Genomic DNA, 18590 nt, shown 5'->3' with positions numbered 1-18590 from the left:
GTTTGAGACCAGCCTGGCCAACATGGTGAAACACCATCTCCACTAAAACTACAAAAATTAACTGGGTGTGGTGGAGGGTGCCTATAATCCCAGCTACTGGGAAGGCTAAGGCAGGAGAATCCCTTGAACTTATAAGGCGGAGGTTACAGTGAGCCAACAGCATGCCACTGCACTCCAGCCTGGGCAACCCTGAGACTCTATTTCAAAAAAAATAATAAAAATAAATAAACAAAACCGTGTTTAAGAGCAAACCCTGATAGTGAGAAACTTACTGAAAAGAAATGATATATTATGGACAGTGTTTTATTTTCAGCAAATATGCAACTGTGAAGGTTTTCCTTATGCAGTCTGTAAGGACCTCTTTTAAGAGATAGTGGGCAGTTTTGTTTTGCAGTGGAGATTCTGAAACCACGAAGTATTATACTATGTATGATTTGAATCAACCCAATAATTCAATGAATGTCTCAAACTATACTGCCCATACTTAAAGAGGAAGTTATGGCAAGAATTTTGAAACTATAAATTATTGACAAAATTGATAAAAATTATTAACTCTTGAAATTCAGGGAGTAACATTATTGGTCTGTACTTCAAAATCATACTGAAGAGGGAAAATAAAAATTAATAAAATAACAATATAAAATTAAAATTAATGTGGGAAAGAGGAGCAGAAACTAAAATTTTCTCTATAAGCAAACTTCCCTGAGTCCTTTCCCCTCCCGTGGAATTGTATCCTGCTTGGCAAGTTTTATAAGTTTATAAAGTCGTGTATTCTTATTCTCTATAGCTGATAACCGTAAGTTTCTGTAGTGCAGCGAAGGTCATAGGAGAATGCCTAAGCAGGCTGGACTCCAGCCTTCTAGGTGCTGTAGCAGAGGGCAACAGATAAGGCCTGTGTTAGATCCTTGAGCTCTACAGATAACAAGTGCTGCATAGCAAAAGTCATATGTAAGCCTGAGTTATGTGCCTGGCGTTGCTTGATAAACTGTCTTCGTTCTGCACCTGCAAACTTGTTTTTGGGCCACTGTGTACTTTATGTCTAAAATATCAACCATGTCTTTGTTAGGTACTCAGCCATTTTGGATGCGAATCTGAGCTGGGCCGGCATAATAAACCTAAAATAAACTCCTTCTGCTACCTTAAGGGTGTCTCCAGTCTCTGAATTCTGCAACATTTCAATGAGTACCTCACAGGTAGATAAATTGTAAATGATTTCAAACTTGCGACCCAGCATGGAAAAGTTGATGTTCACAGACAAAAATGTTTAACATTTGCTTTACCACTGTGGTGACTGTAAACCTTAGTTCACATACATTATTAAGGTCTTCTATTTTATTCCATTGTACTGACGCTTGAAACACATCTGTCTGATTTTTGAGTTATGTGGTTGATCTTGAAACATCATTTGATAAATACTGGCTAAATTATGAAATTGTGGAAGAAGCTATTACAAAAAATTTGTTACAAGAAAAGTTTTGAAAGGTGCAAATAACGTATTATCGTATTATCGTAAGTTTCAGAGAAAATGCTACTGCTACATCTGTTGGAGCTTCCTGTACAGACTTTACAACTCTGTTACAGTTTTACAAATCTACAACTGTACGACACTGTTAGAACTTTATACAGAGTCTCAGACAGAATCTCTGAAAAGCCTCACTGCAACATCGAATAAAAATAACCTTGTTTCTATCAATAGTCTGAACATGAAATTTTCAGAAAGTCCATTGAACAAATCATCTATTTCACATTGCTTTTGGCTGGGCGTGGTTGCTCAGGCCTGTAATTCCAGCACTTCAGAAAGCCTAGGTGGGTGGACCACTTGAGTTCAAGAGTTCGAGATCAGCCAGGCTAACATGGTGAAACCCTACTAAAAATACAAAAAATTAGCCAGACCTGTAGAGGTTTGTCCTGAGACCCTGACTCAATGACGGATGGATGAATACACTCTCACAACCAGTACAGTGATTTTGAGTGGGCTAGGGATGGTCATCTGCTGCTTTCAGAGGGCAATTGCAGCTAACCAACCCCTACTTCCTGTCCTTCCTTGCATTTATTCCTTATAGATTTAATAACAGAAGTTCTAAGTCAGCATGCTGGTAGATAGTTAACATGGATAAAAGAATGGTTTTATGAATGATAAAAGCTTAGGTTCCTGGGGGCCCAGAGTAAACACTATTAATGGGTAATTCCCCTTTGACCTCCCCCTGAGAGGACCATACAGCACAAAGATTGCATGCATAAACAGACAAAGGAATGTGGGGTAAACAGACTTAACTGGGAAGCTTTATTGTCCCTATCTTTACCCTGTGACTTACAGTTCTAACATAATGAACTGGCTGCCTTCAGCTCATTCCATTAAACCTTTCAGCCTTCCAAAAGGTTTGAGATTATAATCTATAACTTTCCCTAATACTTTGCCAGCCACTCTGAATGAATCCCATCATTTCCCCCTTTTTTTGATTAACAATATTAGGCTCTGTTGTCTGTCGGCCACTAATGTGTTCAGCTATGGGCCTGTCAGGGGAGGTGGTCACTGTGTCTGTCAGGCGATGCAGTCATTGCTTTTATTTCAGCTTTGCATCCTAGAATTAACAAATAACATAAGACAACTATGAGTTCAATTAGCAACATTTTTTCCAGTCAAAGACTGACTCTAAGGAATGGGGGTCTAACTAGGAGAGATGATCTTGCACACCTTTCCATTATTTTTGGCCAGATTATCTACGAAGGCAGCTGTTTGTATGGACTCAGTAATAGATGGCATTGCCACACTGGTAGTTGCCAGGATGACTATGGCTGAGACTATAAAGGCTATACATGTAACTATGAACCTTTTGCGTTTGACTTGTAGTGTTACTTGGCATTTCAGCTTACTGTATGCCATTACTGAGAAACTTGACTAGGAGTATGTTAACTTCTTTTAGTTAAGCAGTAGTTATTAGAAGCCGTGAAGCGGGTGTTGTAGCTTGGAAGATGGCTTGATAGAGAGTAGCAAGTACAGGTTGCAGGCAGAGTGAAAGAATAAAAAAGAAACAAATCCTAAACTGGATTTGCTTAGCCTTCTGAGTAGCCTTCGTTTGAGGAAGCTGCATCATCTTGCAGGGTCTCTCAGGGTGGCTCAAGTTTTTTCTTCTTTCCATCCTTCAGTGATGTAGTCTCCAGGCTGGTGCTGGTGTACTTATAATTTTAGTGGTTGTGCCTGTGCTAAGAGACATTTTATAATCTTTGGAAAAGAGCAGGTTAGTGCTTTATGAAAAACTTGTGCTATATTGTAATGTCTAGTTAACAGGAAAACTAGATGATACTTCTTTCACTTTTTTTTTTTTTTTTTTTTTTTTTTTTTTGCTCTTGTTGCCTAGGCTGAATACAGTGACTCAGTCTCGGCTCACTGAAACCGCCATGTTCCAGGTTCAAGCGATTCTCCTGCCTCAGCCTCCCGAGTAGCTGGGATTAGAGCAATGCGCAACCATGCCCAGCTAATTTTGTATTTTTAGTAGAGACAGGGTTCTCTGTGTCGGTCAGGCTGGTCTCGAACTTCTTTAACTTTTAACCAATATGTTTACACACAGAATTTCTTTTACAATCAGTGTTTTAAAATTTGCTTAGACTTTTTAAAGCAAAAATTACACATTTTCTCCATAAATTCCTTCCTGTAATATTTTTCATAACTTTCATAGACTTCAACATGTCTTAACTGTCTGTTTTATAACCATTCTTTTTTCTTTTCATTTTTTTTGAGACAGAGTCTCGCTCTGCTGCCAGGCGCCAGGCTGGAGTGCAGTGGTGCAATCTCAACTCACTGCAACCTCCGCCTCCTGGGTTCAAGCAATTCTCCTTCCTCAACCTCCCAAGTAGCTGGGACTACAGGTGCACGCCACCACACCCAGCTAATTTTTGTATTTCTAGTAGGGACGGGGTTTCACCATGTTGGCCATGATGGTCTCAATCTCTTGACCTGGTGATCCACCCACTTCGGCCTCCCAAATTGCTGGGATTACAGGCTTGAGTCACTGCGCCCGGCCTAAAGGTACATTCTTATATCTATAACTTTCTTAATTTTTTCTGTACTTCTACTTTATGTCCTTTGTCTTGCTTTCTGTGCCTCTCTTTCTCTCTTTGCCTTTTTCTCTGTCTCTTTCTCTTTGTCTCTCTCTTTCTGACTCTTTCTTTTCTTTTTGTACTTTTTCTTTAGTCCTACTTTCTGTATCTTTCTCTGATCTTGTCTCTTCTAGTCCTCTTTTTTCTCACTTATTTTTTCTTTTTATCTTTCTGATTTTTTCTGTTTCTGTCTGTCTTGGTCAAGTAGTGATGTCATCATTTGTGAGTCTGCTTGTTCATTGCCATAAGCTAATATCCTAGGCAGTGAGCTGTGGGCTCAAGATTAGACTTAATTAAAGCTGTTTCGAGGTTTTGTAGTAGATAAACTGAGTAAGCCATGTCACTTACTGCATGTATGGGCTGAGCAGAAAAAAGTTTTTAGTGCCAGAATCAGGGCTCCAATCTCAGCTCTCTGACTATTAGTAAACTTAGATCAGGTGACTGAATTAGGTGGTCTCTACCATTCTGCAGCTTTTCTTTGTTTACCTGATTTATCAGTAAACAGTGTTAAAGTATTAGGTATGAAGGAGTGTAATACTGCTTTGAAATGCTCTTTCCTTAAAGGAAACTTCCCCGATGATATCAGGACCGTAACTCAGCAATTGACTGTATAATTCATGAAGATGGCAAGCTGAAATTGGTAACATGAAGTTTAAAGGAAATCTGAAAATATCTCTAGAAGTAGAGTCTCAAATATACCTTATTATGTGCTTAAAGCCACAGGCAGAATCGCTTAAACCTTGTAATTGAGTTTTCAGGCTGACCAAGTTTATGAACTTTAAACTGGCAAACTGTTCTGAAAACAGTGACTTAATAGTAGAACAAAGACTGTCTGAAATCACTGTTTCATGCATTTGTTTTTACTATACTTACATACTTACAGACAAATTTTCTTCACTTTCTGAGAATGGGCACAACATTTTTACTTCCTAATTCAAAAAATATTATTCAATTTGGTTAAAATTCTCTTTTAAAGAGTAATGTGTGGTTTTACATGCTTAGCTTTTCATTGCTCTTTAATTAGTGGACCTTCTGTAATTTCTCTCCTTTTAGAGGTTATTCGTTTACTTAAATTGGATTTTAAGAGAGTTACATTAGAGATAACAACAGTAGCTATTATCAGAATTTTAAATTGAACTTGAATTTTAGCAGAGAATTACAATTTGGGATGTTGCTTGTATACAAAGAACACATAAAATTTCGCTGTGGGACACCTTGGTGAGCAGCTGCAGTGACCCAAGTCCCGGGAAGGCAGATGTGCTGGCCCTGCCCAGGTGCTGTCTTCTCCCCCTGCCCAGGCAGTTGCCGGCTTGGGTGGAGCTTCCCTGCTGGAGCCTTTTTTCCTTTCCTTTTTCTTTGCTTGGCCACATGGCTCTGGCCTGTAAGACCTTTTTCTTATCCTTTTATAAACATACACCTGATTGCCTTGCTGATCATCAATTGCTGGGCAGGCCGAGTTCCTTCTGTAATGCTGCTTGCTTCAGACCGTTGTCCCTTTTCCTTTTCCTTGGATGCCTTTGTGCATGATTTCTCCCCACTGGTTCCCAGAGCTTTACCTCTGGTATGCTTTTTGCTGAGAACAATGGGATTTGGGAAGAGGCAGTTTGTATTATGTTCGGTATTTTTATCTGTTGAGCTGATAACTGCTGTCCCATGATTAATCGATAGCATGAAACAATTCCTCTGCAAGCATGGCAATCCCGAGTGTGTACCGATGACTTACTGACTACTTGACCTGACTACGAGGTCTCCTTTATTTCTGGTTCTTGGGAGGTCTGTTATTCCTTCTTCACAGTGATGATCACATCGGTTTGCTCCACTTTTAGGAACCTGCTGTGACGAGTATCATGTTGGGTCTCTTCACACCAGCCCCTCACACCAGGGCACCTGCTGTGGTTTCAGTCACATCAGTGTCCCTCTTTGGGGGTCAGCTGTTTTGAATGCTACATTGGGGTCACCACCTGAGACATCAGTTGCCACCGGCAGAGGTCTGCCCTGCAGACCCAGACTCAATGACAGATGAATGAGTACACTCTCTCACCCAGTACAGTGAATTATCCACACTTGTGGATAATTACCATGGTTAAAGCAGTGGTTTCAGGAATGATAAAAGCTTTAGGTTCGGGGCCCAGAGTAAACACCATTAGCGGGTAATTCCCCTTTAACTTCCCCCTGAGAGGGTCATCCCACACAAAGATTACATGAGTAAACAGAGTAGAAACAAAGGAATGTGGGGTAAACTGACTTAACTGGGGAAGCTTTTATTGTCCCTAATCTTTTACCCTATGACCTACAGTTCTAATGTAATGAACTGGCTGCCTTCAGCCCATTCTGTTAAAACCTTTAGGCCTTCCAAAAGGCTTGAGAGTATAATCTGTAACTTTTCCTAATATTTCCCTAATGTTTTTTCCAGCCACCTGAGTGAATCTCAATAGCTGACCTTGTGATCTGCCCACCTTGGCCTTCCAAAGTGCTGGGATTGCAGCTTGAGCCTCTGTGCCTGGTCCTGAAGTTTGAGTTTGTAAAATGCTATTTCAATACCTTCTAAGGTCATGTTGTTTGTTTTTTAAACCACCTTAAATCTATTAAAGGGCAGACTACCTTCATTCACTTTCTAATATTAAACTGATCTTCCATTCTTGGGTTGAATCAAATTTGTTTGTACATTTATAATGAGAATCTTAATTGAGTTTTCTAATACTTTGTCTAGGGTGCTTATATCCATATTCATCAGTGAAATTTCCCTCCAATTTGTCTTTATTAATGGTGCTCTGATTTTTTTTTTTAAACTTCCAAAACAGTGGATTTTCCATCTTTCATTTTCTCTTCCCTAGAAGTGTTTTTAGGAGGTTGAAAATGTTTGTTTCACAATTTCTTTTTTGTGGGAGTTACCAGAAAAGCCATGGGACTGAAGCTACATTTGGGAAGATTTTGACATAATGATTCAAATGATTTAATTAATATGAAAATACTCAGTTGTCTCTTTATGTTTGAATCAATTGAATGAGTTACGTTTTTCTGGGAACTTTTGTGTTTCATCTAAATTTGCCAATTTATTATCTCATTGTTTATTGTGATCTGTTTTAATCTCTTTAACATTTGTAACTAATATGACCTTTTCATTTATGACATAGCTTATCTGTGCCTTTCTGTTATCTTATTGATTACTCTTACCAGTGTTTTGTTTTGAGATAACAATCCTCCGGTCAAGGATAAAAAGGGTGGTACCAGAGAGGCAGATGCTGAACATATGTCCTCACAGAAGTATTGTTTTGTATAAGATGGATTTTATGCAAGGTTGTGGTTTTTATAGAGTATTTTGTGATCTTTTTTGTTTGTTTTGTTTTGTTTTATATGGAGTCTCTGTTGCCTAGAAAAAGAAGACTATATGTCTAAAAAGGGAAAGGCAAAATATACAAATTCATATTTCTTCACATTGAATTGTGCATAAAACATAACTTTTAATAATGGCAAAAATAACAGAACAGCTTTCTTATGTGCTCTGATCTATACAGAGTTTAAAAAATAGTTCTTCATGACTATAGGGCATCACTAGAAATGGCAGTGTATTAATCTTAGAAAATCCTCTTCTCCATAAGCAATAAGCAAATGTCAAAATTTCTCAGGACCAAATTTTTTGTAAGTCAGGAAATTCAAAGGCTTGCAGCTTCCCAGAGAACATTTATTCAAGACAAACAGCTAAATCTCAGTAAGAACAGTAAACTTTGTGGTATTTTAAGTTATCCTAGTCCTATCTATCACGATCCAGATCTACAGTGTCCTTGAAAAATGACAGCCTGCATTTCTAGTGCAGCCCAGTAGGCACTGGAGGAAGCATAGCAAACATGGAGCTCTTTGAAAGCCTCACCCTAAAAGAACTGACATTTAACCTGTCTGGTCATTCTCCAGAAGATCCCACTTGCACGAATGCTTGTATTAGATTGACTCAGGACTTTTGAGACAGAGTCTCATTCTATCACCCAGGCTGGAGTGCTGGCATGATCTCTGCTTACTGCAATCTCTGCCTCCTGGGTTCAAGCAATTCTCCTGCCTTAGCCTCCCAAGTAGCTGAGATTACAGGCACCCACGACCACACCAGGCTAATTTTTGTATTTTTAGTAGAGATATGGCTTTGCCATGTTGACCAGGCTGGTCTCAAACTCCTGACCTCAGGGTGATCCACCCACCTTGGCCTCCCAAAGTGCTAGGATTACAGGTGTGAACCACTGTGCCTGGCCAGAAACCTTAAATTTCTGAGTGAAAAGAGCCAAAATGAAAAGGCTACATTACTGATGATTCCATTATTACATTCTGGAAGAGGCAACATTATTGAAACAGTAAAAAAATTAGTGGTTGCTGGGGGTTTAGAGAGGAAAAAGGGATGCATAAGTGGAGGATAAAGCAAGGAAAAGATTTTGGTTGGCACTATAATGATAGACGCACATCACTACACATGTGCCAAAACTCATGGAATGTACAACACAAAGAGCCAACCCTAATGTAAGCTGCAGATTTGTCCTGTGTACACTGTAACACATTGATGGCTTGTAATATGGCTTGTAACAAATATACCATACTGATGTAGGATGGTGACAGTGGGAGATGCTGTGTTGAAGGGTTTAAGGGTATATGACAACTCTGTTTTCCACTGGGTATTTTTCTGAACCTAGAACAGCCGTAAAAATGCCTATTAATTATACATATATGTATATATGTAAAATATGTGACTATAAAAATTAAATTAAATTGAATTATTGCAATATTCTTACTTTGTTTATTATGGGCATGTGGAATGCAATATGTTGAAGATATATAATATAATCTCTAAACACTAAAAATCCCCAAAAGAACAAATAGCATATTTAAAAATTAAAGAAACTAGGTGAAATTAAATTCAAAGAAGATTTCATTATCCAAAAGAAGAGAGTAAAAATAAAAGACCAGACAACTATTAGAAAAATAATAGAAAACTACTAATAGATGAGAGACATACTTAACATGTCTGTAATTACTATAAGGAAATGGACCTAATATTTCAATTAAAGTCAAGATTATCAGACTAAACTTAAAAATCAATATGTTATTTATAGACAAACATATGCATACACACACACACACTTTAGGAACATGGCTTTAAAGTGATATATTTTTTAAAAATATTCCAGGCAAATTCTAATCATAAAAACAAAAATCTGGCTATGGAAGTGTTAGATAAAATAAATGTAATGGCAAAAAGTTAGTATGAGCAAAGAGTGACATAATGACAAAAGTTCACTTCATCAGGAAGACAAAACATCCCTACAAAGTTTGTACAAAATAACATATCTTCAAAATGCAATAATTAAAAATTGATGAAACACAAATGAAAAATAAAAAAGTATTCTTAGTTGAATATAGTAAAAGAACAAGCAGACAAAAGAAGTAATAAAGATATAAAATATTTGAAAATGTATCATCCAATTTGATCTAGTTGACATTTAAAGAATAATATTATCCACAACTAAATCGTCAGCATTCTTTTAATGTTTGCATTCTTTTAAAGTTTGGAACATTCAAGGTAATGGGTCATCTAATGGCTAATGAATCTTTTCTTAGTGAATTGCAGTGGCTTGAAATCATTCAGAATACAATCTATGATCACAATGGAATTAAGTTAGACATTAATAAAAAAGTAATTAAGACATGCTCAAATATGTGGAATTTAACACCACTAAACATGTGGGCAAAAAGAAATCATGATGAAAATTAGAAAACATTTAGAATTGAATATTACTGAAAGTAAAGTATATTGAAATCAAGTATAAGAATTACATTGGTGAAGTTAAAGTAGTGAACAGATAGAAATTTGGAAATAGGTGGAAATTTATAGTTTTAGAAGCATAGGTTACAAAGAAGAAACATTTAAAGTAAATAATATAAACTTCCAATCTTAGAAGCTAGAAAAAGAACATTATGCCCAAAGAACAAAAAAGGAAAAGAACACAAGAATAAGAATCAACAAAGCAGAAAACATACAATAGGAAAAAGTAAAGGAATCCAAAACTGAGTTTCCGTAAAACTAAATAAAAATCATAAATTCCAAGAACTATTTACCCAACATAAAGAGAAACGTCACAAATTATCAATATTGAGAATGAAAGAAGGGGTATGTCTGCAGATGCTATACACCTTAAAAGGTTGATAGAAGAGAGGAAGGTATTATAAACAACTTTTATCAATAATTTAGTAAGTCTGAAGAAACAGACAAATTCCGTAAGAAGCATTACTTTCTTAAACCAACACAAAAAAATAAAAATAATCTGAAAGTTTTAAGGAAGTTAGATAAGTAAACAAATCTTCTCACAAAGAAAACTCCAGGCCATAATCACTCCATTTCCAAATGTGAAGAAACATTAAAAGAATAAATATTCACAGCATTACACTATTTCAAAGAGAAAAGAAAGAGATAACATTTTTAAATTTCTTTTATGAGAGCAACATGTCTCTGATACAAAAATTGGCAAGTTCATTACATTGAAAGAACATTACAGAGAAATATCTTTACTAATATGAATACAAAAATGCAAAACAAAATACTGGAAAATCAAACCAGCAAAATATAAAAGAGTGACACATGATGGCCAAATATGGTATATGCCAGAAATGCAGGTTTGTTTTAACACTGAAAAATCAATAATTTTATCATATTAATAAAAAATGGAGAAAACTATATGATCACATCATTTATGCAGAAAAATGCATTTGATAAAATTCATCTGTGATAAAATACATACTATTGAAAACCTCATTACATTTGAAATAAAATAAAATTTCTGAATAAGACAAACTTGTATCTACAAAAATCTATTAAAAGTGAAAAAACAAGCCCTGGTATACAAGTTATTTGCAATCATTTTATCCTACATAAAAATCATATATTTAATGAATCAACAGATTGTACATACAATAAGAAAGAGATAAGGCAACCCAATTAGAAAATTGACCGAATTCTCAAAAAGATATTTACCAAAGAAGTTATATAAAATGGCAATAAACAGATAAAATTGTGCTAAAGTTCATTAACCACCATGAAAATGCAAATTGAAACCGAGATGACTAAAATGAAGGACAGAGAGGGGAGGAAAACAAGTGTAGGCACCAATGTGGAGGAAGTGGAATTTTCATACACTTCTGGTGGGAGTATAAATCAGTACAGTCTTGGAAAACTTGTTGGAAGCATCTACCAATACATACGCTGTGATCCAGCAAGTTCACTCTAGAAATATACACAGTAGAAATCCTTAGTTATTACACCAAAAGGCATGTAGAAGAACGTTTATAGCTAAATATTATTTTTAATAGCTGGAAAAATAAACAAATCAAATATTCACTAATAGTAAACTGGAAAAACAAATCGTATTATATTTATTGAATTTGTAATATACACCAATGAAGATAAAACAATTATTGCTTTGGATGAACCTTGCAATCATCCTACTAAAAGAACCCAAACATGAAAGAGTACATGGCAATTGCTTCTATTTGCGAAAAGTTCAAAAACAGACACAACTAATCTTTGGTTGTTAGAAGTCACGGTGGTGAGGTGGGAATTTGGGGATTTGGGTGATTCTTTTTCATTTCTTTGTCGCGGTACTAATTACACTTTTTTTCACTTTAATATTAATTATTCTGACCCTATGATTGACTATAAACATGTTTATATATGTTTGATTAAAATTTTACTTACGAAATGTTTATGAATCTTCCTGTTCCTCGGCTGTTGGAAGTGATTTTGTTGTTGTTGCCTTAATTAGGCATCACGTCCAGTGGAGTCCTTGTCCTGCAAGAGACAGCGCCCGAGGCCTCGCAGGTTCCACAGCGCAGCGCACCCAGCCTCAGCCCACCTGGGCTCTCCCAGCCTCCTGCTTCTTGCAGGCTGCATAGCTGCGGCGTCATCTCGCGCTCCCAACTGCCCTGTAACCACCAACTGCCATTATTCCGGCGGGGACCCAGGACTTCAAGCCATGTGGCGAGTCTTGTTTCTGCTCGGCGGGCTCGGCGGGCTGCGGATGGACAGTAGTAAGCAGAAAAACCTCTCCTTTGACGTTTTGGGACCCTCAGCGGTACTCTCCTTTCAGGTTACACTGGACATCCCTGGGAGGATGCTTTCCTGTGGGGTTTCCAACTCTGTAACTCTGAGCTCACCCCGACATTGCCGCCTTCTCCAACCAAAATTCACATGGGATGAGGGCCTTCCCACATGTCCTGGAAACCTAGGAAAGATGGGAGGTCCCGGGCCTTAAGTGGATATTTCAAAATTGTAGTTTCAGATCCTGCTTTGAATTTTTCACAAGCGTGAAGGTTGAGACCCAACTTTTGTACTCTCTAGTCGAAGGATCCAGAGTGAGTTTATTTGTCCTGAAGGATTTGAACCTACTGACCCAAGATTATCAGATCCCACCTATAGGGTAATACTCCTAAAGAAGTATACCTACTTCTTTAAAAAAAAAAAAAATAATCAAACAAACAGAAACAAAATCTCCTTGTAATTTTAGAAAGAAATGGGAATTGAGATTATTTGAAAAGATAATAAAAATGAGAGTCAGCATATAAAATAGAGATTAAAAATTTAGGTGAAAAGCTCATAAAACAAGCTCTGAGATGATGGGTAGTGTTCTAATAAAACGTTTTGCACCCTGCAGATTTTGGTAATCTACCTGTGCAAATTACTGTTCCAGAGAAAATACGGTCAATAACAAAGGAAGGAATCGAATCACAGGTAATAAATCACTAACATTATTTACTAATTAAAAATCATGGCTGGACGCGGTGGCTCACACCTGTAAACCAAGCATGTTGGGAGGCTGAGGCAGACAGATCACGAGTCAGGAGTTGGAGACTAGCCTGGCCAATATAGTGAAATCCCATCTCTACTAAAAATACCGAGCATGGTGGTGCGCGCCTGTAATCCCAGCTACTCCAGAGGCTGAGGCAGAAGAATCACTTGAACCCAGGAAATGGAGGTTGATGTGATCTGAGATCACAATACTGCAGTCCAGCCTAAGTGACAGAGGGAGACTCCTTCTCAAAATAATAATAAAAATAATTGTGTAAATATTTTGTTTCTAAGAAGTTAATCTGCCATTTTTCATTCATGCACACCCGTTGAATTTTATATTTATGCTCAATTTTCCCTGGATGGAAAAGCCCTTTTGAAAACGAACCAGGAACAACAATCTTTCACAGAAATAATGATGCAGTGATGCTGTATAGGAAAACCCCAAGTCCATTTTCTGAACCTGACTCCCTCTCGGATGTCTTTGAATAATCATTGGCTTGATCATCCTAGAGATTCTGTTCTCACCGTTCCGTCTGTATTTGGAGAAATTTTTTTCATTGGTGTTAAGTAAGCCTTGGCTTGCTTATATGGGATGGGATGATTACTTAAATTAATTGTACATTATATTAATGATTTTTTAGCCCTGGTTGCAACTATGTTAATGATTAGGACTGTTCCTTTCATGCTGTTTTAGATTATTTTAGTTCAGAACTATTATTCTCTTTTTAAAATTCGAATATAAAAGCTTCTTGTCATTTTCACTAAGTTCTAGAATCCATTTCTGAAGTGGAATGTGTTTCTTGAAACATCAATCTTTTTTTTTTTTTTGGTTTAGTGGCAGATGTTCTAGTAATTTAAATGCAAACATTTCCTTAGCAAATATCCATATGTCATCCTAATACAGACATTATAGCCTTAGATGTTATATAAATTATTTTTAAAGGAATACATATCTATTAATAAAACAAATCATTTAAATAGAAAAAAAGCAGTGAGGGGTTTTTTTTTTTGAGACTGAGTTTCACTCTAGTTACCCAGGCTGGAGTGCAATGGTGCCATCTCAGCTCACCGCAACCTCCACCTCCTGGGTTCAAGCAATTCTCCTGCCTGCCTCAGCCTCCCAAGTAGCTGGGACTCCAGGCATGCGCAACCATGCCCAGCTAATTTTTTGTATTTTTAGTAGGGACGGGGTTTCACCATGTTGACCAGGATGGTCTCAATCTCTTAACCTCATGATCCACCCGCCCCAGCCCCACAAAGTGCTGGGATTACAGGCGTGAGCCACCGCGCCCGGCCAGCAGTGAGGTTTTTTAACAATATTTTATGAAACCTTTTTAATGTAAAAGTACTATGGAGATGTTAATTATATTAGAAAACAAGCAGATAATCTCTGGAGAGAAACATCTTCAAACAAAAATAACTTGATTGTTGTAGTGATTTGCAATAAGTAAAGTAGGAAACAAATGCCCATTTTCAACTGTCAAGTTCATGAGGAAAAAAAGGTCTATTTTGTTAATGTCTGTGTTATTCTCGCCTAGAATAGTGCCAGATACAAAGTAATGAATTAATAGTATTTTTAACTCAATGAGACTGTTATGCTTATTAATTCAACAAATACTACAAACATAATATGAAACAATGTACATGTTAAATTATTACAATTAGTAAAGACTAAAAATCAAAAGAACATTCAACCTAAAATTACTAGATTTTTCAAAATAACTGAACGTAATTTCCAAAAGTGGAAAACGTAGTCTGAAAATATAAAAGTCAGGAATTAAGAGAACAGAGAACTGAAGAGACAAAATGCAACATATGAAAGACTGAGAGAAAAGGTAAGAATTAGAAGCTTAAGCACAGAGAAATTGGCATTCCTGAAATGGGGGGAAGAGAAGAGGAAATGGTAAAAATATTTTAACTGAGAAATGACTTTAAAAAGTTGAGTCTTCAGAACAGGTGTTCCAAATCCAAAGCAGAGTTTATTTGTTGAAGTTCTAACCCCTGGTACCTCAGAATATAAGTATATTTGGAGGCCGAGTCTATAAAGAGGTAATAAAATTAAAATGAGCTTACTAGAATAGAATGAGTTCTAATACCATACGACTGGTGTCCTTGTAAGAACAAGGAATCTGAGCATAGACGCATGTGGATACGAAAACACCAGGAGATCTCAAAACAGAATTCCATGAAGACTTGATTTTCCATCCTTTCTTGATTCAAAACTTTTAACAGTTTAGAAGGAAGATATCTGAATATAATTAAGGCCAGTTTTGAAAAACTCATAGTTAACATCACAGCTAGTGGAAAGGAACGAAAAGCTGTTTCTTTAAGATGTGGTGCAAGACAGGAATTCCCACTCTCAACATAGTACTGAGAGTACTAATTATCAAGGGCAGAGAAAAAGATATAAACGGTATCCAAAACCAGAAGGAAGTAAAATTATCTTTGTTAGCACCTGACATGATCCTATATATAGAAAACCCCAGACTCCGCCAAAAAACTGTGAGATCAAAAAGATGAATTCAATGAAGTTGCAGGATGTAAAATCAACATAAACATTTCAAAATGAACAAATGAAGTATATAAATTATTCTATTCATTATTTTGATTGTGAAATTTAGACTTATAATGTCAAATGCCATTAAGATAAATCAGCATTCTTATTTTTTCTGTTTTATGAATGTGTTTTAGAATGTGATTATCATTAATGTAAAATGATATATATCCTTTCTAACATTTTTCTCATTTTCTTTGCATTTTCAATGTACTCTCCTGCCAGGTATCCTACAAAATTGTAATTGAAGGGAAACCATATACTGTGAATTTAATGCAAAAGTAGGTCATTATCATTATTTTATCAATTCTCTTTGTGTCAGTTTTAGAATTCATAGCTGCAATATTTTTATACATCATAAACTTCAGAAAATGTTTTCTATTTGTAAGATAGATGGTACTAGTTTGAAGAAATAACATTAAAATAAGACTCAACATTACTTTTTCCTGAAGACAAACAAGTGCTGCCTTCTGGAAGAAGTACATAGAGCAAACTCAGATGGAATCTTACCAACAGGTGTGACCTTAGAACACCAAGTGGGGAGACTGAGAGCACTTAGGGATCAGTAGTAAAGCATCCTGTGACATTACTTTCTGCATCACAGATACGGTATTTATAAATGTTTAATATAGTCAAAATATGTAAAGTATAATTAGACATATAAGAATACCTGAATTAAAATGTAACTGTAACAGTAGATTTCTTAAACTCTTTTTTCTGTTAGAAAAAAGTATAAAATATACAGTACAATTTATGGTGATGTAATGGATGAATCACATACTGTATACCTTACAAATAATGTGGCTATTTTCTCGCACAAAGTGGTGAAAAGGTACTTAAGAAATAAAATCATACTAAAATAAAAAATCTTTTGAATAGTAACCACATTTTTGTGACTAGCACAATAAGATTAGAATGTACTTACAAAGTCTTAATCACAGAATCACCAGATATTTGTAAATTCAAGAGCAGTTGCAGAAAAACTCTTGGCTCAAAAACATTCAAAACATTTTTGTAAAATATCAATAAAGTAGCAAGAAATAAAATGTTACAACTCATTTTAGAAATGAATGACCAAATCTATAATAAAAGTAAAATGCAAAGCTTTCACTGTTTTTACATTTTACCTGCATCAGATGAGAATAAAGTGTATAATATTATGGGATGGGACAACATAAAGCCTTGTTGGGTACCCCCCCTGTGGAGTACTGAAGCCTTGGTGACCATTGTTAGCGGTCTCCCTCAAGCCCTGCCAGTCCCTACCCAGGGTATCTTGGTAACTAGTTAGTTTCAGGTATGGCCAACAGTTCATAGATATCCAGGGTGATTTCAAAAGACAAGGAGGCCTGGATTGTGTGCAGAGCTAGCACCAAACTGTGCCTTTTCCTGGCAACATGACCATCTCCAAGGGCTTTCAAATATACAAAAGAAGAACACCAGGAATCAGTTTTATCACATTGCACATTGAGTTCTTGAGAAACTTGAGAGGAGATCCAGGTTAGTAGAATATTTAGAGTAACACCAAGACTGATGAGTACTTCTGGTATCTTTTAAGATGCTGTGGTTTGTCTGTGACATGCTAGTCATTGATTTCTTTTTGTTTATATCTCGAAGGACTCTGAATTTTCAATTTGAGAATTAACATCCTTGCTTCAATCCTGGAGATTCTTGTCAATTTTTAAGTTTAACTCTACTTTTTTCTCACTCTGCTAACTTTTCCTGGAATGCTAATGGATATACATTGGGGCCCTTTAACATAAATTTTAGTGAATTAATTTTGTTCTCCAAAGTCAGCAATTTTTGACTCACTTATCTATCACACATTTCTATGTACTCATTCACATTTCTTGTTATTCCTGATTTTGCGCTTTATTCTGGGTACATATGTCTAGTCTACTTCAAGAATTTTTTTTTCTTTTTTTTTATTATTGCATTTTAGGTTTTGGGGTACATGTGCAGAACATGCAAGACATTTGCATAGGTACACACATTCAAGAATTTTTTCAATGACTACTTTTTATGGTTAGGATTTCTACACAAATTGACACATTTATGTTTTGTAAATCTTTTATGGATTTGATCTCTGTCTTTTATCTGTCTTTTGAATAAACATTAACCTTTATTCTTAAGTTTCATAATTTACCTGATTATTGCTATTTTTCTACCGGATTTCTCCAAATTTTCAAGTTTTGGACTTTTCCCTATGTTTGAAATCATCATTGATGAGCTTTTTTGAGTGAACCTTATCTTCCATCATCCCCTAATCTTTTTTGTGTTGTGGAGACCTCTCTTTGAGCGTGGTTTTGTGGATGCTTTTGCTTGTTTCCTGCTACGACAATTAATTGGGTCAAAAGTTTCCATGCTTCATCAGCTCGGGGTTTCGGTAATAATAGGGCTGTTTGGAATCCATTTCACATCTGCCTGAGATACAGTTTAGGGTTTTCATTTTTGCATGTGTTGCTATTTTTGCCTTGGTCAGTATTGAGTAACATCCTTTTGTCCAGGGTCTGTGTACAGCAGGTATCTTAGTCTGTTTGGGCTGCTATAACAAAATATTAATACCATAGACTAGGTAGCTTATAAACAACAAGGATTTATTTCTTACAGTTCTAGAGGCTGGGAAGTCCAAGATCAGGGCACTGGCAGATTCAGTGTCTGGTGAAAGTTCATTTCCTGGCTCATAAATTGTTCCTTCATGCTGTGCCCTCACATGGTGGAAGGAGCAGGTCAACTCTCTGAGGCTTTTTTTTTATAAGGAGAGCAATCCCATTCAGAACAGTTCCAGCCTTGGGACCTGATCATCTCCCTAAGGTTCCACCTCCTAAAACCACCACGTTGGTGATCAGGTTTCCAAATATAAATTTTGGGATGAAACAAACACTGAGATGACAGAAGCAAGTTTTGATTTTTTATATGTGTTTGTTAGCAACTTGCAGAGGAAATTTCTAGCTCTATTCCTTTTATTTAAGGCTTGCATCAGTGTATTCTGAGGCTGGGGACTATTGTCTCAAATAATGTGTTTTCATGCCAATGACCATATATTTCATTAAACCATCTATTCTTAAGGCATGATTCTGATCCAGATTCTGTCTTGCTTTGCACAGCTTCACCTGCTCACTC

At 36.4% G+C, this 18590-nt stretch overlaps 2 protein-coding genes across 4 annotated transcripts in view; one reads left to right on the top strand and one right to left on the bottom strand.

Annotated features, from left to right (window-relative positions):
- Nucleotides 1-12001, bottom strand: part of IDO1 (indoleamine 2,3-dioxygenase 1) — a 54546-nt gene extending 42545 nt beyond the window's left edge. The window contains exon 1 of the mRNA XM_002756982.7: nt 11825-12001. The gene's annotated coding sequence lies outside the window, so the exon portion shown is untranslated. The remainder of the gene's footprint in view (nt 1-11824) is intronic.
- A 79-nt stretch (nt 12002-12080) lies between these two features.
- Nucleotides 12081-18590, top strand: part of ADAM2 (ADAM metallopeptidase domain 2) — a 75137-nt gene continuing 68627 nt past the window's right edge. For 2 of the 3 annotated variants that reach the window (XM_078347535.1, XM_035270361.3), the window contains exons 1-3: nt 12081-12156; nt 12780-12856; nt 15696-15751. Coding sequence is in view for 1 of the 3 variants with exons in the window: in XM_035270361.3 (XP_035126252.1) it covers nt 12102-12156; nt 12780-12856; nt 15696-15751 (188 nt within the window). In the remaining 2 variants the exon portion in view is untranslated. Of the gene's footprint in view, nt 12216-12779; nt 12857-15695; nt 15752-18590 lie in introns of all 3 variants that reach the window. The other variant, XM_054243878.2, reaches the window with a different exon arrangement.

The sequence above is a fragment of the Callithrix jacchus genome, chromosome 13 (genome assembly GCF_049354715.1).
Source record: "Callithrix jacchus isolate 240 chromosome 13, calJac240_pri, whole genome shotgun sequence".
Classification (NCBI taxonomy): Eukaryota; Metazoa; Chordata; class Mammalia; order Primates; family Cebidae; genus Callithrix; species Callithrix jacchus.
The sequence above is the reverse complement of the archived record's forward strand: the minus strand, read 5'-3'. Positions and strand labels throughout refer to the sequence as shown.